General features: G+C 48.8%; 1 protein-coding gene across 1 annotated transcript in view; it reads right to left on the bottom strand.

Moving 5' to 3' along the window:
• The window catches only part of LOC135823839 (uncharacterized), a 29,690-nt gene extending 8,064 nt beyond the window's left edge, over positions 1-21,626 (bottom strand). The window contains exons 1-8 of the mRNA XM_065336694.1: positions 19,516-21,626; positions 17,285-17,429; positions 10,886-11,050; positions 10,312-10,555; positions 9,198-9,627; positions 5,390-5,705; positions 1,919-2,072; positions 126-238 (exon numbers count right to left, since the gene is read on the bottom strand). Coding sequence (XP_065192766.1) covers positions 126-238; positions 1,919-2,072; positions 5,390-5,705; positions 9,198-9,627; positions 10,312-10,555; positions 10,886-11,050; positions 17,285-17,429; positions 19,516-21,248 — 3,300 coding nt within the window. The 5' untranslated portion in view covers positions 21,249-21,626. The remainder of the gene's footprint in view (positions 1-125; positions 239-1,918; positions 2,073-5,389; positions 5,706-9,197; positions 9,628-10,311; positions 10,556-10,885; positions 11,051-17,284; positions 17,430-19,515) is intronic.
• Positions 21,627-21,953: the final 327 nt, after the last annotated feature.

Raw genomic sequence — 21,953 nt, 5'->3', positions numbered from 1 at the left:
TTCTGAAGACCTGGGCTTTTATTGGAGAAAATACGGGCATGCTGTATGTCCTGTGTGGTACAGTTCTGAAGCCAATGGTTGAACATAACTGGCCAGTAGCATGCATATCAGCGAAGCTAGCTCACGACGGAGTCATTGATGGTCTTCATTGTGTGAAATCCCAAGTAGCAGTCTCGCAGCACAAACAGTATTCTCAGCTTAAGAAATGATAGGCTGCTGGAGATATAGGAATCCTGACCTGCATCATAAAGCGTACACACATGGATACAAGCACACACACACACACACACACACACACACACACACACACACACACACACACACACACACACACACACACGCGCTCTAAATACCTGTGTTTAACTACCCCTGAAACAAGAGACCACCTGTGCTTGGAGGCCAGTCATCACAGACCCGAGTCAATGTTGTCATGGTTTCAACACACAATAGAACCCATCTACGAAGACCACCTGAGTTTGGAGAACAGTCATTAGAGGCCCCAGACTAGACTTCAGCATACATATTTGACCATTTAATAACAATAACTGTCTCTAAAGACTGCTTTCCGCAACTGGTGGGTATAACTCGCACACCTCTTCACTGGCTAACATCATGTGACAGTAAAGAATAAGAAATAATGATTTTACTACACATGAATGGGGGTAGCGGCATTCCTCATTATCATCAATGATGTCTTATGATTGGCCGAATGTCACTAAGTTCGTCATAAACCCAGATTTAAAAAAAAGATCTAGTTTAAAGCCACTGTTAACGCGTATAGCCGATTGGTTTGCAGGCTTACCTGAGAATCATGAGGTTCCGAGTTCAAAACCTGCACTGGTAACAGGGAGTGTGTTTAGTGCTCTCTCCATCGCGGTGATGCAGGCGAGTACCACTTTACATGCAATGAACTGTGCCGACACCCACGGTGAACTGGGTACTCACTTGCTCGGTGTGAGGGTAACAAGGATGCGGTTTATGGGGTTATAGGGCCTTTACACGCCGGCTTGTGGAGAGACTTATCCCCTCTCCCCTGACTCACTTGTGAGGTCTGCATTCGACACTAAGGATATATGGGCGAAGTGGTGGCCCGCCGATGCGAACGTATTTGCTTGACGTGTTCCTCAACACGTCAGGTGATGCAGCCGCGAATCCGGCTAACTTTTTTTATAATTATATATTTTTTTAACTTTTGACACAGGCTCCTCTTCCTGTGTCAATCAGGTCCGTAATACAAGGCCACACTTGCTTTGTAAGTATACTACTAAGTAGTTCAGTTCCATTTGCCAATGTTACCACCACCACTGCTTTGCCAATGTTACCACCACCACTACTTTGCCAATGTTACTACCACCACTACTTTGCAATGTTACCACCACCACTACTTTGCCAATGTTACCACCACCACTACTTTGCCAATGTTACCACCACCACTACTTTGCCAATGTTACCACCACCACTACTTTGCCAATGTTACCACCACCACTACTTTGCCAATGTTACCACCACCACTACTTTGCCAATGTTACCACCACCACTACTTTGCAATGTTACCACCACCACTACTTTGCCAATGTTACCACCACCACTACTTTGCCAATGTTACCACCACCACTACTTTGCCAATGTTACCACCACCACTACTTTGCCAATGTTACCACCACCACTGCTTTGCCAATGTTACCACCACCACTACTTTGCCAATGTTACCACCACCACTACTTTGCAATGTTACCACCACCACTACTTTGCCAATGTTACCACCACCACTGCTTTGCCAATGTTACCACCACCACTACTTTGCAATGTTACCACCACCACTTTGGTCAAATGACTAAATTGGAGCCTCCTGTTTTTGAAGAAAATTCTGTCCTCCAGCACTCAAATGCACACTGAGGGCTGATTTCATTGCACTCACCGCGGCTTCTGATCTGCAGGTAGCCCGTTGCACCCGGTGGGCCATAGAGGACAATGTTTTGCAGAGGCACATCTGAGCCAAACACCACTACCTCGCCAGTCTTGTAGATGTGCTCGCCATGACCAAGAAGAACAGTGTGATTGTCTGCATATAGCTGAAATAGCCAAACAAAACCCAACACACACACACACACACGCACACACGCACACACACACACACACACACACACACACACCTTGACCTTGACCTTGATCTTACCCATTGCGTACGCAATGATAGTGAATGTCGGAAAGTTCAAGTGAGAACACGAGCGCAGAACTTGGCATGTCGTTTCAGGTCTCCTGGTCGACCAAATGGGCGTCCACAGACACATAGAAGAGGATCAGGAGCGGGCCGTGGCGGTGGGGTGCTACTCGCAACTCGTCTCCAGCCGGGGGGCACACACACACACACACACACACACACACGCAAACACACACACACACACACGCGCGCGCACACACACACACACACACACACACACAGGACAACATCAAGAGAGACCTAGAGCTTACATCTAAACCTTGAATTGCGTGATAGGATTTGCAGACAACCTGAGTTTGTTTGCCTAAGGCAGCCAAACATAATGAGTGTGTTTAAAGGGGAAGTTTTAAAGGCAAAAATTAAAATTTCACCAGTTGTAGTCTTCGGGGTGCTGAGTCGAATGGCCGTGGTCCGAGGAAGCTGAGACGCTCCCTTCCTACTTGAATCCCAATCGAACTCGCGCACTTCCACCGAAACTGGGTGACTGCGCCCTACCAGATGGGGATTTGTATGCAAAATGTCACTAAAAGCGCCATTTCGTTCTTATAAAAGCACGGATGACCGCGATTGGCCCATATGTTGTAGTCTTTTGGACGCTGAGTCGACTGGTTTTGGTCCGAAAAGGCTGCGATGCAGCGTTCCTCCTTTATTCCCAATCGAACATGGTTGAACAAGCGGTCACGTGCTCCTGCGTACACCAGTCACCTGGTCACCGTGCCTGCAGGGTACAACTTACTAGCCTGTTTGACTTTTTTTGGGTGCAGTCCTGTCACTCGAGTTGAACTCGAGTTGCACCTTGGTGTGAAAGTTGTCGCATGCTGGCGTGGTGACCAGGTGATTCGGGCACCCAGGAGCACGTGACCACTAGTTCAACCATGTTCGATATGGAATAAAGGAGGAACGCTGCATCGCAGCCTTTTCGGACCAAAACCAGTCGACTCAGCGTCCAAAAGACTACAACATATGGGCCAATCGCGGTCATCCGTGCTTTTATAAGAACGAAATGGCGCTTTTAGTGACATTTTGCATACAAATCCCCATCTAGTAGGGCGCAGTCACCCAGTTTCGGTGGAAGTGCGCGAGTTCGATTGGGATTCAAGTAGGAAGGGAGCGTCTCAGCTTTCTCGGGCCAAGACCATTGGACTCAGCACCCCGAAGACTACAACTGGTGAAATTTTAATTTTTGCCTTAACTTCCCCTTTAAGACCATGATTGAGAGACTGAGGCCGGTTACCATGCTCAAGTCCTGTTTGGAGGAGGAAGGATTTGCTTACCGTTCTACGACCCACAGATACAATGAAACTCACAAAGTACCTTCTCTGATAAGAAACACGCCTGCTGAGTTTGAACATTGTCCAGAGCATGGGTGCATTGATCCATACTCAAATATGTTTGTGTTAGGTACCTCCTCCCGTACATTCTACAACCTTTTCCAGCTGGCCTGTAATGATGAATGCACCCCATATGCACTTACCTTTTGTCCCTAGGCTTTGGCCTGGCTAGCTACTTGCGTGCCCGTATTTTCCATAGCTTCCCAGGCCCTTTACCTTGCATTCTCCCTCTCTCTGTCTCTGTCTCTGCCTCTCTCTCTCTCTCTCTCTCTCTCTCTCTCTCTCTCTCTTTTACCATGTGGCCATTTGTCTTTGGCTCCGTCCCATCGCCTCCCATAACAAATGTCGTTACTCCTACCTGTCCCAAGTTGTTCCGTTGTGTCTGGGAGTATGATTCCTCTTAGTATCTCAACATTGGCTCCCGACTATTCGCTCAACCCACGACACTGAATTCATCGTCCCAGTAGTCCTCAACCGCCATTCGTCTTGTTGTCACTCCCACTTTTCTCGTCTAAGTCAACCTTGTCTCGTCTATGTCAACCTCGTCTTGTCATGCAGGTCAGCTGTTATCATTTTTCTCTCGTTCTTTTTCATGTGTCCTTCTTCGTCAAGTTTTTTCGTTTTATATATTTTGAACTCGGATGGTGAGCCAATTAAAATTAATTATGGTGAAAAAGGAGAAGGACAAAATGTTACGAGTTATGGCTAACTGTCCACAAACGGAACCAGATCGTATATCATCAGCGAGTGCGACAAAATGGCACAAAACTCACGACCTGACACCTAGCTCCAACACTTCTCCAAGGCGCAAGCCAACAACCTTCCAACTTGGAAGGCTCAGGTTCGGAAATGTGCAAGAGGGGAAGGAAAGCGCCACGAAGAAGAGCATGAGCTACACCCCACGGCAACAAAGAATGCCGAAATTTACTGGATGATGACGAAACTAGTAAGACTATTGGACATACCGGCCTTACTACAACTAGCCGACGCAAAGCAACAGACCACCCAACTTGGGAGGCTCAAGTTTATGCAATAAACATAGAAAGGGGAAAGTAAGCGAAGACGAATTGTGACAAACCGAAACGTCAACATCCTACTGACCTCCACTGTCATGTAAATATAATGGACTAGTTATGTACAATAACAAGTAGTTCCACACGACGTACGGTGAAACGTACGTCGTGTGAAACTACTTGTTATTGTACATAACTAGTCCATCATACCCTCCTCCGGGAAAAAAATTCAAAAAATGAAGCCAATTGCAAGCATTTTCAGGCATTTGGTGCCATTTCAGTTGTAACTGCAATGAAAGACTATTTTATTCTGCAACAAACCACGATCGGGGACAAGGATTCCTCATTATTTGCCACATTTGCGCTGAGCTGCGATCATCGTGCTTTATTGCAGTGCGCTAAAAAAACAGCCAAAAAAGTGGGGCGGCCTCAGCCGCTCCAGCCGCCCCAGCTGTGACGGCCTTGCAGTCACGGTGGTGCAGGTCACTGAGTTTGACCTGATTTCGGTTTTTTGATACGGATAGCCTGGTAATTTACTTGTCAGCGGATGAACGCAGCGCACGCAGTCACACAAAAACACCGAAATCCTAAAACAGGACGTCTAAAATCATGCAAACGTAGCTGATTTCCGGGCTGTGAAACACGAACATTTGAGCTGTACACAAGCCGCGGCTTGGCTGACCGCATCAAGGTGACGTAGTGCACGAACTGCGCTGTTTCAGATCTGATATGCACAGTTGCAAACTCTGGTTTATGTACTCTTGGTATGAGCCACCTTAAATCAGGGTGGCCTAATGTGCTGGTATTGGAAAATTGCGACAAACCTTAATCTGCAGAGATGCGGTGACTTCATTGAGGAGCTCATCTCTCGTGGCCACTTTCAGGGAGAATATCTCGCCGGGTGACGGGTTCAGGGTGATGTTGGAGATGCTGAACGCCGGTGCCATCGGTCCGTGAATGTCCTGCAAGCAGGTGGCGTTGGCGTTTTCGTCCGTTCGGTGCCACTGGTTCAGCCAGCCGGCCCAGGGCGTCAGCAGTAGCTTATAGCCAGGCAGTACTGGGATGAAGCTACGCCGGTAGCGACGCAACAGGAAGTTCAGGCGATGCAGAATGCAGTCGGTACTGATGTTCAGCTGGTACCTATCACATAGATGCACACCCAATGCAATGATTCGTCTTCATCAACACTCTGCCTTCGGCAATTCCCTGCACGGGCTCCAAGTGACCATTGATGCTTGACCACATTTCCGAGGAACTTTGCGCATGTACCTCTAAACACGATCATGGCTTAAAGGGGAAGTATACCCTAAAATCAAATTTTCACCAATTGTAGTCTTCGGGGTGTTGAGTCGAATGGTCTTGGTCCGAGGAAGCTGAGACGCCCCCTTCCTCCTTTATTCGCAATCGAACCCGCGCACTTCCACCGAAACTGGGTGACTGTGCCCTACTAGATAGGGATTTGTATGGAAAAAGTCACTAAAGACGCCGTTTCGTTCTTATGAAAGCGCGGATGACCGCAATTGGTCCATATGTTGTAGTCTTTTGGCCGCTGAGTCGACTGGTTTTGGTCCGAAAAGGCTGCGATGCAGCGTTCGGCCCTTATTCCCAATCGAACACGGTTGAGTAAGCGGTCACGTGCTCATTTACAGCCTGTTTGGGCCCGTTTATGTCACTCGAGTTGAACCTTTGAACCAGTGAGTCGCAAAAGCCTCTCACGACTCCTTGCTTGGAACCTTTGAGTTGAACCTTGATGTGAAAATTGTAGCCTGCAGGCATGGTGACCAGGCGACTGGTGTACTCATGAGCACTTGACCGCTTACTCAACCATGTTCGATTGGGAATAAGGGCTGAACGCTGCATCGCAGCCTTTTCGGACCAAAACCAGTCGACTCAGCGGCCAAAAGACTACAACATATGGACCAATCGCGGTCATCCGTGCTTTTATAAGAACGAAACGGCGTTTTTAGTGACTTTTTCCATACAAATCCCTATCTAGTAGGGCGCAGTCACCCAATTTCGGTGGAAGTGCGCGAGTTGGATTGGGAATAATGGAGGAAGGAAGCGTCTCAGCTTCCTCGGACCAAGACCATTCGACTCAGCACCCCGAAGATTACAACTGGTGAAAATTGATTTTAGGCCGGTATACTTCCCCTTTAACTTGAACTTGAGATGTAAACATCTAGCAGATACGAGCAGGCTCACTGTGCATAGCCAGTTCAGGGAATTCCCTTCGGCATGTTGTAGCGTCTTAATTGCTTACAGGGGAATCTGACTTGCTTTCAGGGATATTGTCACCTGAAGTGCAATGAAAATTTCCAAAATGCACCTGAACTCTTCCTTTCAACTTTCTCGATATGTTAAGACTCCATTGCAGCCATCCATTATAATTATCTGTACCTCCTCATCAGGCTAAACAAATATTCATAATATCTTCAGCTCACTTGAACTTCCATTTTTCCTACCGCCGGTTGGGTTTCCCTAAGGCCCAGTAGTAAGGGTGTCCAAACTCCACTTCAGCTACATCATGCAAAATAGTACTTACAAGCAAAACCTTTCTTCCGTGGTCTCTTTGCTGCTTTGGAAAAAATAGTCCTCATCCATTCTACCTCACCTTCTCTTGTCTTTATCGCACTAAATCACCCCCTTCTTTTAGGCTATGGTGCGCAAGCTCACGTTAACGCCGAGACCATAGGTCGGTGTTGTGGGCTTGCCTCACCAGCACAGGCTTGCTTTGCAGCCCCTACTCTCCCTGCTGTTTTGTCATTGTATACTGTGTTGTCTTCTCCCCTTCTGACGAGTAGGTTGTGTACTTAGTAAAACAAAAAAAGTACCAAACCAAGTACCGTAAAACGGGTAATTTTAGCGACGTAAAAACCCTAGCGAATTTAGCGATCGACTCATTTTCGCTAAAGTTTCAAGTCGCTAATCCGTTGAGACATTAGTAGTGCACTGGTGATCCGTGATTACAATGCAGTACTACATCATAGTACATGACATTGTAGTAGTAGTACTACCTGTAGCACCACAGTCTACACTAGAGTCAATTATTCCCGTAGCTATGCAGAAGACGTTACTTCAGTAACATCTGGCGCTAGCCAGGGTCCACACAGCTTTAATTTGGTATTTGTTTGTGTGTTTGTGTCACGCCTGGCGCTATCCGTATCTGACGGCAAAAAAGCATAGGATGTTATAATTTTTTCAATTCTCCTATTTTTTTTCAGGCATATCCTGGGATTCGAACCCGCACTATCGCCCTACATGCATTCCCCCATACACTTCGCATTCATACCCATTCTTCCAAGTTGCTTCACGTTATTATCTTGCGTTTGAAAGCCCTATTTGAATATTGCGGGCAGCTGTATGTGGCCAGCTGTGTTTGATGGTACGGTACGGTACGGGAGACGGTGTCGTATTACCCTCGATCGTACCTGTCCCGTACCTATCCCCTACCGTACCGTGCCATCAAAGACGGCTGGCCACAATGCATATTCAAATAGGGCTTTCAAATGCAAGATCACAATGTGAAACAACTTGGAAGAATGGGTATGAATGCGAAGTGTATGGGGGAATGCATGTAGGGCGATAGTGCGGGTTCGAATCCAAGGATATGCCTGAAAAAAATAGGAGAATTGAAAAATTTATAACATCCTATGCTTTTTTTGCCGGTAGATACGGATAGCGCCAAGCGTGACACAAACAAACAAATGTATGCGAAGTGTATCGGGGGATGCATGCAGGGCGCGCGATAGTGCGGGTTCGAATCCCAGGTTATGTCTTAAAAAAAAAGGATTTTTTAAAAGAATTTATAACATCCCTATGCTTTTTTTTGTCTAGGTCATCAAGGCAAAAAAAGCATAGCGTAGGGCCCTGAGCTTCCAAGCTCTCTCGTTAGCACATGTTTTATGATGTTTTCTCGTACTAGCACTCATAGTACACGGTAGTGATGGTTTGTACATACAGAAGTAGAATGCAGTATCAAAATGTGTATAATGAAGAAAAATGCAAATCGCTAAAATATAACGTCGCCAACCGGTTGACAATGGGAAAACGCTAAAATTAATAGTCGCTAGAATGACCCATTCTACAGTATTCAATTTCGAGTCGTGGTGGTGACAGTCAATTTGTCTTCAGACTTTTCCCGTTCAAACGAATGAAACGAAGTACTCATTGATTGTTTTCAAATGCAGCAAAGAAACCATGGAGCAAATGTCTGGCTTGTGACAAATTTATATTTTTTTGCCATAATTATAATTATGGTAAATTTATAGAAGAAGAAAAAGGACCAAGGAACTACAAGTTACGCTATAAGGTCCACTAACCTCACCAGTTGCTAAACAATCAGCTCATGCGATAACATTGCATGACACTGACCGGCTGTTGGAGTGCGCATCCCAGATGTGCTAGAGCTGTTAGCCAGTTACTTGTAGAACGTTAGTACCGTCGGTCAGTGTCGTGCAATGTTATCACATGAGCTGATTGTTCAGTAACTGGTGGTGCTAGTGAACATTATAGCATAACTTGTAGTTCTTGTTCCTTTTTTTTCTTCTATAAATTAATCCTTGGCTCTCCATCCGAGTCCAAGTATACGGTAAAACCAAGCATTCTGTGGTAAATTCCAATTACGCTACTCACTCAGCCGCAAAGATGGAATCGATAACGACCTTCCTGCTACATGTTCTGTTATAGAACCAGACCTCCTTTCCAACAGGTTTGAAGCAGCCCGTTGTAGCACTCTCAAAGAAGCTCCAGGCCAGGAAGGTTCCCAGCACGCTGGACTCCCTGGAGTCATACTTGTCCGTGTTTACAACATAGATACCCTGAACAGGGCTGTAGCAGCGATCAGGTTGGTGCAAATGAGCATTCGGTACTTGCCCGGAGCACAGCTGATGCTGCACGGTTGCATTAGGACTGCATGAGTTCGCCTGGCACAGCTCCTCCCTCCAGCAAGCTTGGCTGGAAAAGGAGCTGACATTGGACATATTCGCAAGGTCCTCCACCTGCTCCGTGCAGAGTTCTTGGTACGCCGGATGGGATAGGTAATGCTGTCTTAGAAAACGAAACTCTGAAGCAGACAAGAAACGGGCAGAAGAGTATGAGCATCTCTTCAACTTCTTACAGCTATTGGAGGACAACACATCATGCAACATGGTGCGATTGGTACTTCATGATTCATACTCTACTCAGGTAACTCCATAACGTTGACAACCGTTTTGAACAACAACTCGCAATATGATGGAAACGAAGCTCATTGGAAAATAACGAACAAGAATTCTAACAAAAAGGCTCCCGACTACATTGTGTATCATATCCACATGCATCGATTGGACTAAGACAGTTTTGGAGGATGTAATTGCCGTGAACAGCACTAGGTCCTGGCCGTTGCACAACATATCCGTTTAGTTCTGCATGGATCGTGTACCCTCCTTTGAAGCCATCGAGCACTACACTTTCTCTTCTTGCACTCGGGTGCATGTATAATCAGACAGCATACACGCTTTATTGCACGTTGTTCCTGGCAACAAAAGTATGGGTAGATTTGAGAATTTGAAGGAACCCACTGGATCAGAGAAAAATTCAAAATTTCAAAACCTTGCAAGAATCCTGAAACCTGCTCTGCAGAAAACAAATTCTATAATTATAACTTTCTCATTTTCACCCCCACTCCAAACACGCAGCGACCGAAGGCTGTGCCCTTGTGCACAAATACTTCAATAATTATGGATGGGAATGAGTGGAGTATATTTACCTTGAAGTTCTGGATCCCCACGCGGAGCCACAGTTCTATACTGTCCATCATTCTTGTCCCAAACGGCGGGTGAGTAGGGAAGACAGTAGCATCGAACTGAAAATTTTGCGTCAATCGCCGAGTACAAATCATTCAAGTAGTTCGAAAAGTAACCAAAGCACTTGTGCAGACTTGCCATGGAAATGACTGAGTACTTGGCAACATCTGAATCGTATGGCCTCCACCGTTTGCGCTTGAAGAGTGCCTGAGGAATATAGATAACACACATTACTAATTATAATTATTATATTTCATCCTGGACCTTGTCCTAAAAAGATAGAACAACTTTCGTTGTGAAATTTACCTCTGGTGCTCGTATTGCAAACACGAAAGGAACTCTCTGTACAACTTCCAAATTTTGGAGTGAAAAACATTTCATCGGCGTTTCAATTTTGGCCTTTTGGGTCGGTGACGAATATTGCCGAAATTAAATAGCTGCTGAAAATGTGTGTATTTACAGTAAAATGGATGAAAGATCTTGAGCTGAATGCAGTTTAACTAACTATGAGTCGAGTGTCCGTTCTGCTTCACTCACTTTGATAGTGTTCCCAGACACGGTCTTATTCTTGGGAAAGAGAATGGGACAGTCCCTGAGTGTCCTGGGCTTGTTCATGTTGTGAAGCACATCATCATAGGACGACGAGGAAGCAAGTGCGTCGGCAGCCAGGAACCGATCCATGTCCACCTGAAGCAGCTCTGCCTGCAAGCAGACAACATAGTGCGTATTGCATGCTGGATGCTGAACGATTTCTGGTAAAGTATTCCTTTAAATTGCTTGTACCAAATAAATTATGTTACATACCGTGTAGCTTGTTTTTCTTCAAGTTATTGTGACATAACAATTTATTAGATTCTTGTTTGCTTTGCTGGTATCCTCTCTCGTCTCGTCACAGCCATGCATTCAGCTTTTAAAAGCAAAGCTGTGAACTGAGAAATCTGCCGATATGATACCCTTCAACGTGAACGGTTCGTGTGAACAACTGAACATTATAGCTAAAGATAATAAAAATAAAATAAAATACTTTGAAGTACGTTATATCGAGAGTACATAACCCCAGGAGTGTGCAGCCGCCTGCACAACCTATACAGTGCTGCAACTGCAGAACTTCACATCAAGTGACATGGTTCAAATGGTTACGCTAGAAAACAGTGCAAAGTGACTACAAGAGAGTTGAACTGAAAGCAGGGTTGCATACAACCCGGTATCAAGAGTATATACGCCCCCCCCCCCCCTGAGTTTCTTTATTGTCAGATCGCCCCTACATGCCGTGATTCTGTGAAATGCAGGGCCGCATGTGCCCTTGTCACACCACAAAACTACCCTTTTATCAACACTCATGGTTCAGTGCCAATACTTGTAGTTTTCGATCAAAGTAAAAAAGCCCCGGTATGCCGGTAGTGACCGTAGTTTCCCGGTATAATACCGGGAAAACCGGTATGGTTGGAAAGTATGGTATGTATGCGAAGAGTATTGGGGGAATGCATGCAGGGCGATAGTGCGGGTTCGAATCCCAGGTTATGTCTTCATAAAAATTGGAGAAATTAACAATTTATAACATCCCTATGCTTTTTTGCCCAGGTCATCAAGGTGGTAGACGGTGTCGTATTACCCTAGAATGACCAGCTAAGTGTTGTATTATGATGTAATGCATTACGTAGCCATGCAAGAGCATGCGCGAGATACGCATCTCGCAGCTGCCTACTTTCATGCAGGATCCTTTAGATGCCGGCGTTCTTATGATTTGCCTGCAATGGCCAAGTGAGAATATAATCCTATCGTGAACAAGTAGCTTGTTTACCCCGAAACATGGCGTTAGAAGTAAACTAAAGAAACGCCCTAGAATTGTCGCAGTAGCGCCACCGGTGCAAGAGGTAAAATGGCAGAAGCAGCCGGATTTACCCCGCCGTCGATGGATTGGCAAGCCGCAGATTTACCTGACGAATTCGAGCGGTTCCAACAATACTGCCTTCTAGTTTTCCAAGGGCCCTTTTCCGACAAGTCCGACAAGGAAAAGGTCGCCTATGTCATGCTATGGATCGGGAGAACTGGTGTTGATGCTTTCAATAGTTTCGAGTGGGATAATACAAGCGACAAATCCAAAGTAGCTGCCATCTTCAAGAAATTTAATGAGCATTTGCAGCCACGGGTAAATGCACGACTGGCTCGGTTTGAGCTTCAGAAATACCGCCAGCAACCCGACGAGTCTGTAGATGATTTCTTTACGAGGTGTAAGAAGAAGACGTCCAAGTGCAAGTTCAGGGACGCTCAGGAGACTAATGATCGCCTGATAGAACAGCTAATCGTGGGGACGAAGCACTCGAAAGTGCAAGAACGCCTGCTGGAGGGTGGTAGTGATTTAACTCTGGGCGAAGCGCTTGACAAGGCCCGTACTTATGAAGCAACACAGCGCCACATGGAGCAGCTGTCCACCGCCACCACCAGCAGCCGTCTACCTGAAACGGTTCACGCCATTCCAAATCTGTGGGACACGCAGACTGCGGCAAATGTGGACGAACCCACAACCCAAGCAAGTGCCCAGCGCACGGCTCCACCTGCAACAAATGCGGGAAGGTGAATCACTGGGCAAACGTATGCCGTTCGCAGGGGAGAGACGGGGCACATGGAAGGGGCCAGCAACGCGGAGGCTGGCGCCAGAGGAGCCCCAGCCCACGGGAGCGCTACCCCCAGAGGAGCCCCAGCCCACGGAGACGCTTCGACGCATTGCATTTCGACGCCGTCATCATCGACAGCGTCAAGCGTCACCAACCGCCACTAGAGCGAGAGGTGTTCGCGACCCTCAATGTCAGCCTGGACAACACCAACAGACCGGCCACCTTGAGAGCCAAGGTGGATACGGGCGCCCAAGGCAATATATTGCCGCTGAGAGTGTTCTGCCAAATGTTCCTCCAGCACGTCGGACCAAACGGATGCCCAAAGCCAAAGTCCGTGAAGCAGTCAAGTACCACCCTCACAGCGTATGGCGGATCCAAGATAAAGCAATGCGGAACCCGTCCTATTCCGTGCTCTTACGATGGCAAGAGTCAACTCGCTGACTTGTACATCACGGACTGCCCTGGCACTGCTATCATCGGTCTCCCGACAGCGACAGCCCTGCAGTTAGTCACGCTGAACTGCGCTGTCCAGGAGAAGCCAGCGAGCATCCGAGACAAGGACGACCTGATGAAGCAATACCGGAAGTGCTTCGATGGCACTGGGAAATTCCCAGGCAAGTATCACATCACGGTGGACCCCAACGTCGTCCCAGTTGTACACCCTCCACGCCACCTCCACGCCATCGCACTGGAAGACGAGATCAAGACGGAGCTGGAGGACATGATCCAGAACGGTATCATCACCAAGATCCAGGAAGGCGAACCAACAGCGTGGGTGAACAGCCTCGTGTTCCGCCTCAAAGACAATGGCAAGCTACGCATGTGCCTAGACCCCAAGGACCTCAATCACGCCATCCTGCGAGAGCACCACGTGGTCTCCACCATTGAGGAGAACACCCTGAAGTTGAGAGGTGCCAAAGTGTTCTCGATCGCCGACGTCAAATGTGGGTACTGGAATGTGGAGCTCGCCGACGAATCCAGTTACCTCACCACCTTCAACACACCATTCGGGCGCTACAGATTCCTTCGCATGCCATTCGGCCTCAAGATGTCGCAAGATGTCTTCCAAGCAAGGATCGACCAGACGTTCGAAGGGTGCTCAGGCGTCACCGGCATCGCAGACGACATCGTCACATACGGGACGTCAGACGAGGACCATGATCTCAACATGCACCGGATGATGGTTCGCTGCGAACAATCTGGTCTCAAGTTGAACCCAGACAAATGCCGCATCAAAGAGGACAAGATCAAGTTCTTCGGCATCATCTGCAGCGCTGATGGAATACAGCCCGACCCGAAGAAGGTCTCAGCGCTGAAGCAGATGGAGCACCCCGAGAACGAGGACGAGCTCCAGACGTTCCTCGGGCTAGTCACGTACATGAGCCCGTTCATACCGAATGCCAGTACGCTGACCGCGCACCTGCGTGAGCTGACCAAGCCAGATACACTGTTCGCCTGGACAGACAGCCACCAGCGCACCTTCGACAACGTCAAGGCCGCCATTTCGACAGAAGTAACGCTCAGTTACTTTGACCCAGGAAAGGCAACAACACTACAAGTCGACGCTTCCATGAAAGGTCTCGGCGCCACTCTGCTGCAGGACGACAAGCCTGTTGCATTCGCCAGCAAGAAGCTTACCGAGACGGAGTCTCGCTACGCCAATATTGAGCGTGAGCTCTTAGCTGTCGTATACGGGTGCGAAAGATTCCACACCTACCTATTCGGTCAGTCATTCACAGTAGAATCCGACCACAAGCCGCTGGAGTCAATCAAGCTCAAGCACCTCCGTGCAGCCCCGCCGCGTCTACAGCGCATGCAGCCGAAGCTGCAGCCGTACGACATGACCATCAAGTACCGCCCCGAAAGGATATTCCGATCGCAGATGCGCTATCCCGACTGTTGCCAGAGGAAACAGAGCCAATTGAGGACCTCGACGTCAGTGTACACGCCGTGTTCCCGCGATTCAGCGATGCGGCGATGGCGAGGATCCGCGAGGAGTCGGCTAAAGACGCCGAGATGTCAGCACTGAAGGAGATGATCTTCAGTGGCTGGCCATCAGAGAGGAGCGCCGTGCCGGCAATTCTGCTCCCGTACTGGAATTTCCGCGACGAGATGAGCACCGGGGACGGTCTCATCCTGAAGAGCAGTCGCGTCTTGATTCCCCCACCAATGAGGGGGGATATCCTCCGCAAGCTGGACGCCAGCCACCAAGGCATAGAGAAGACCAATCTGCGAGCCAGAACGTCCGTCTTCTGGAAGGACATCAACAAGGATATCGAAGCAACTGTCTCATCTTGCACGACGTGCCAGCGCCACCAGAGCAGTCAAGCCAAGGAACCACTGGTGCAGCCCGATATTCCGCCAAGGGCATGGCACACCTTAGGCACGGACCTGTTCTACCTCGGCGGGTCAGAATACCTCATTGCCGCCGACTACTACTCCAAGTATTTTATCACCCGGAAGCTGCCTGCCGGACAAGCGACCAGCAGGGCCATCATCCAGTACCTCAAGGAGATTTTCAGTGAGCACGGCATCCCAGCTGTGCTGAAGTCGGACAACGGGCCGCAATACAGCAGCCATCTGTTTGCGGAGTTTGCTGCCGAATATGGATTCTGCCACAGTACGTCGTCGCCACATCACCCGCAGAGTGACGGGTTTATCGAATCGCAAATCAAGATCGCTAAGAGAGCTCTCGAGAAGGCAAGGGAGAGCGGGACCGATCCGCACTTAGCACTGCTGTGCATTCGCGCCACCCCAGTGTGCCAGGGCTTACCGTCGCCGGCCGGGATGCTGTTCGGTCGTCAGGTACAGGACAACCTGCCTCGCAAACACCAGCGCGGCACTCGGGACGAGGCCATCCGACAGAAGCTCGAGGAACGGCAGGACCAGCAGAAAGTACACCATGACCAGCGAGCGCAGTCTCTCCGCCCCCTAGTTCCTGGTCAGCACGTCGGCATCCGCAGCCCGACCACGCACCTGTGGGAACCTGGTATCGTAACCCAGTCTGCCAATGGGCCACGGTCATACATGGTGCAGCCTGACCATGGGACAGAAGTGCGGCGCAACCGTACCCACCTCAGAGAGAGGCGGGTCCACTTCCCGCCGGATGCCAGTCCCGCAGGCCCTCAGCCGTCGACGCGCAGCGACATTGGCGAGCCTCAGCCGCCGAGTGACGTGCCGTCGCCGTGGAGCGACGTTAGCCAGACTCAGCCGCCGTCACCGTGTGACGTCAGCCAGCCTGCTCAACCTGCCACCCAGCTGTATCGAACACGGTCTGGCCGCGCAGTCGCACCCAGGTAAATCCTGGATGTGTAGGGCCAGAGAGGTCTCATGGACCTGTTCGCTTATGTCACAGTAGCTGAGGTGCCATTGTTATATTGTACATAGAGATATTGTTGGATACTATGTCTCTGTATTGCTAGCACGCCGTCGTGTGCCATTCATGATTGTTACCTTGTACATAGAGCTATTGTTGGATGTTATGTTCTATTATTGTGAACACGCCGTCGTGTACGTACGGTATGTTATGTAGGTTGTTAAACTCCTTTATGACGAAGGGGATGTTGTATTATGATGTAATGCATTACGTAGCCATGCAAGAGCATGCGCGAGATACGCATCTCGCAGCTGCCTACTTTCATGCAGGATCCTTTAGATGTCGGCATTCTTGCAATGGCCAAGTGAGAATATAATCCTATCGTAAACAACTAGCTTGTTTACCCCGAAACACTAAGCAGCTAGGCAAAAAAGCATATCGTAGGGCCCTGAGCTTCCAAGCTCTCTCGTTACTCCGCTACTCGCTAGAAATGGCCTGGAAACGTACAACTGGGACACTACACCACGTGATGAGAGTTTTCGCTGTCGGCGAACTCCATAGAAAGGGTCTCAGCAGTTGCACACTATTGGGGGGTTATAATTATACTCTCGCCGGTATCTGTCGCGCACATGGTGCAAATATTGCGTACGAGTTTGTCGCGCATACACCCCCTCAGGCCTGAACCAGCACCACCCTGGGAACAGTGTAAATGAGCAGCTCAAGACTGAAATGCACATCACATTGCATCCCTCTTGCTCATTCCGGTTCCCTGGACAGTGCATTTCTGTGTGACTGCGCTCATGCTTTGCCAGCTCGTTCATATTATAAGCCACGTTTCTTGCAGCAAGTGGGCTTCGGCGAAATGCTCCACCTTTTTCTCTCTCATTCCCTTTCTGGTGACCGTCAGTTTTTTCCTTATTTACAGAAGTTATACATGTACTGTTGAGGCAACAAACTAAAATAAATCAAAAACAAACAAACACAAACAAATTCCCTGGCACCTACCTCAGTCGCATCAACCGTCGATTTCTCCTCCAGGATCATAGCCACGCCACAATTGCTCTGGTTATTGGAGATGATCATCTGGCCGAAGATGAATGCCTTGGAGCTGCGGAGTCCCAGCGCTCCTCTACAGCAGTTTGCGATCACACTGGCCACAATGGTAGACAAGCATGCATGTACGGTGGCATATGTAACCGTGTACATGAATGGCTTCATTGCAAAACGCGCTAAACGCCAATCTCATGCATATAGCCTTATTATAGGGCTTGAAAGTGATGACGTCAAAAACGGCCAGGGAGTAGTAAGTTGACATCAGATTTCTATTTTGGATCCACTAAGGTGTGACTTTGCTATTGCCTCAGTATGTGGGTGCATAGCAACCCACTCATGTCGTATGCAGGGATGACTTTTACTTCGCCACCAGTTGTAACCCCGCCCCAGTAGCCAAATCAGTCAGTTTCACTGGCTACATCACCTTGCTATGAGTAAGACGGCTAGAAATGTGCTTGGATCCATACATACAAAAACTGGATCCAAGTGGATCCAGTTTTTGAATTTTTGAAATTGTTGCTATGCTGTGACGTAGCACTTTCAAGCCCTATTGCGTGTTCGGTGTCAATCGAATCAGTAGGGATTACTGCATCTGATGGCCAAAAAGAATTCTCCAAAACGAGACATATCCCACTGAAAATCAACGTTGAAGTTGACGTTCTACTGCAAAACGCGATAAACACCACCGATGTTTTCGAGCAAAGTGCGACATATCCTGTCGAGCGGGCCAACGTGACCTGTGACAAGCCAGCGAGTGCTGGCGCAGCACGTGGCAAACATCGCGACTAGACTGAGTCTGCAAAATGTCGATGTCAGAGTTCAAAGTACAGTGTTTTCGTGGTGTTGCTTTGAAGCAGCTGCAGCTACGTTGTTTTCGTTCTTTTTGTATCATCTTCTTCGTAGCTGTTGTTTTTTCGCTTTCGAAACTGAAAAGGGCAGTATGCTAGAGGCGTCAGGGAGGGACGACGCTGCTGCTGGCAGTGCTGCTGCTGCCGAGCTCCTTCAGAGTTCCGACCTCGGTGAAGTCGTTGCACTTGTATTTTCTCTCATAATACTGATTAGTCCAGCGAATATAATCTGGTTTTGCCCGAAAATATTGAAGAATCACCTTGCTTGAGAAAATGGATGGCCCCTGATTTTTTAGAAAGTCTGTATTTGCATACATCACCCTACTCTTCTCATCTGCTAAGTTAGATTTGACCCAAACCCACCCAGTTGTTGATCACAGAAAATCGCTCCTCCTGAAAAATTGGTCAAAATGGATTTATCTCGTTTTGCAATGAAGCCCTTCACATGTACCTGTACGTCAAAGTATTTTATCCTAACAAATTCACAACAATCTGCATGTAGCCACTGAAGTGCAGCACAATGTGCTGGGTCAGGTGATTCTCAAAGTAATTTAAATGGATATACAGCATCAGCGGACGCAATTTTTGATCGGTCCTGTCGTACCAATGTCTTTTAATACATTGTGTATGATAACGTATCGCAGGGACACATGAGTCATGACCTCCTCGGCAGTAAGCATGCGTTGGTGGACAAACAGGTGGTCCGGCCATGCCATGGCCTGACAAACCGGACTGGTTCCACCGGCCCTGAAATGGGCTCGCTTTTGAACAATGATGTATTGCTGAGTTCCTGAAGCGATGCAGATCTACCAACCATGTACGACCTGACCACCCCCCCCCCCCCCCCCCCGCGTTCGAATTGTCACTCTTTGACATTTCGACGAGTTTCGTTTTTCAACTGATCTTATTTAAAAATTTGTTTGAACAGTTGATGAAGACATTTCGAACGCGCCCTAAATCGGGCCAACCGTGGCTTTCACTAGTGTAACACAGGATCTCTCTCTATTGCAGGACCGGTGGAAGCAGTGTTTGATTGGTCTGCCCATCCTACAGCAGTCCATTCTGTCATTGTGCCTAATATGGCCTGCTGTACACGTAACCCCCTCAGCAGTTGCCACCCGTTGGCAGCCAAAGACTTGGTCCGGCCATGGCCTGACCAACTGGACCGGCTCCACCGCCCCCTGTATTGGATTACGGAATTATCACCTCCCAGCTGGTACTTGAAGACAGCCATTCCAATTTGAGCTACTTGGACAAGTGTTCTCGCTGCGGCTGCAATGGCAAAGAGGGGAAACACAACTTACAGAAGGGTCTTCGCATTCCCAGCCAACTCACGTTCTCTTGCTGAAGATGACATTGGCACGCACGACGTTCACAGTGCGGTAACCCACGTTGTTTTCGAATGTGCAGTTGCTAAACTCTACCTCAGCACACCGACTGCTGGTGGCACTGGACTTGGAGATGCTAAGAGAATCAGCCTTCACTGACGGAGCCGATGCCAGCCGCCAGAATTTCAAGCTTCTCGCACACCGGACGTTGTCGAGGTGATCCGATCGGATCGACACCGCGCCACCTGGAGTGGGAGAGTGTTCCTCGAACGCGGCCTTGTTGGAATCCATGGTACAGTTGGAAAATGATACTCTGTTCCCGCGGAATCCACTCTCATCCCCAAAATGTACCGATGCCACGCCACCCTCGTACGTCGCTGAATTTCCCACGAAGTCGCAGTTGTCCACTGAGACAGAATTGCTTTCGGTGCTGCTGTTCATGAAGCGGACAAGGAGGGCTCCGCCGAATTGGCCATGATTATTCAAGAACCGAGTCCCGGAGATTCGAGCACTGTTCTCGCTTGAAGATTTCGTGCCAAAGCCGAGGAAGAGAACTCGCATCGTCGACCCAAGCGGACTTCTGTTTGATGTGAAGTTCGTGTCGCTCACTGCGACGAAACACCGCTGCACTGATTTGTAGAACAGGCTAAGACTGGTGCCATTTTCCTTTTTCACCCCAGTGCCGCTCAGCTTCTGGTTCAAGAGGCTCGGCTTGCCGCCGAGCGAGCTCAAATTGCAAGAGGTCATCAGGACGCTTGGCCATTGCCAGTGCCACGAGCGATCGCGCCCATCATCCATTATTTTCAGGACGTCACTGCCGTAGTCGGGAACTGCAGATCTGAGCTGGTTGAGGAAAGACCTGAACCCTGAGTTGTCTACCGAGCTGCGGTTCTCCGCCGTCTCATTCACACAGTCCATATATGATAGGTAGATGTGAATAGCTACTTCGCCAGACGCAGACACATCATCAAAGGGACTTAGCGCCCGCTGACTCCAGCTGGATCCATCGAAAGTACAGTTTCGCATCACGATCAAATATGAGTTCTGGATAGAAAGAAGCTTACGCGAGCGCTCCGTCTGCACGGCGATCACGTCGTAGAAGAGCACGCCAAACGCACGGAAAATGAGAATCTTTGCTTGTCCGGGTACACATGCCTCCTCATTCCCCTCGAAACTGACGTGCCTGAAAACGATCAACGAACTATTGCGTATCAGCAGCACCTTGGGCGGCTGGTTCCAGAAGCTGATGTTGGTTTCTTGCCTCCTAACCTGCATCTTAGCTCTCACCTGCTTATTGCTAGTAATGTTAGCATGCGAACATGTCGAACTAACCACTCCCTGAATGACGACATTCAGCGAATTCAAGTTGGAAATGTCTAAGTAGGCCCGCCGAGATCCTGCCAACACGGAGCATTGCGTGGTCTCATCAACGCGGAGAAATATGTGAATTGTGTCGGCATGATCGATCTTGCTGGCGGGTTTCGTCCCACTGTCCCTTTCCGAGCTGCCACAAAAACCATCCGTGCGAAGCTTGGCGGCGCAGTCCAAAGCGTGCTGGACGGTCGAGTAGAGTGGAGAGACGCCGACATCTAAGAGATCATGATCACTCTGTCGCTGTGAGCCGTCGCCGGCTTGGAGGCTGAGGAAGATGTTTTCGTAGCTTCCACCTTGCACCTGAGCTACATGTATGAGCAGCGATGCTTCCAGGAGGAGCGCAGAGACACACGCAAAGCCCAACATGGTGCTTGGTAGCGCGGACAAGATAATGGTTCTGGCTCAGCAACTGTTCTGATGTCCGCTACCTCAAACCCTAGGCTTCACTGTGACATTGAGGTGCGTGAAAGAAAGGCGACAGCTTGCCAGCTCAGGATGTCATGTACAGGTAATGACAATGGCTTGGAATGATCACAACAAGCGAGCAAGGCCGGGCCGGAGTCCAACACTGCATCACACCATGCGGTCGCTCCCACGTTACAATTTCCAGTTGGCACCCATAAGGCCATAGTGTAACTGCTATGCATTTGGTTGCGGCGTAGCGTTTATACTGATAATTTCGGACCCCGGTCTCTGCATGGCAAACCGACTTACTACAGTCAGTGAACGCACACAGCATTGGTGATAACATGAAGCCTGCAGCAATATGTGATACTCGAGCAGAGCATCGATATTTTATTTTCCGTTCAAGAGCTGTGGCTACCAGGCGTGTTCCGGTTTGGCGGTGTAAGCGCCAATGGGATATCGATGGTTATCGAGTTTTCTGGAAGGAACAGCATGCGTCAGTAGCAGGGTTTGATGACTAGGTATGTCCTAAGGGGGTGTTTTTGTTCGCATCTTGCAGACACGCAGAGACCGTGTCGTTGGTGGGTCTGCACCAGTCGTGCTTCTCGGTTTCATGCAACGACCGTCCACGCCGCCTGGCACAACACGGGGTTGAGATGGTCAGAC

Source organism: Sycon ciliatum, chromosome 8 (genome assembly GCF_964019385.1).
Source record: "Sycon ciliatum chromosome 8, ocSycCili1.1, whole genome shotgun sequence".
Lineage (NCBI taxonomy): Eukaryota > Metazoa > Porifera > Calcarea > Leucosolenida > Sycettidae > Sycon > Sycon ciliatum.
The sequence above is the reverse complement of the archived record's forward strand: the minus strand, read 5'-3'. Positions and strand labels throughout refer to the sequence as shown.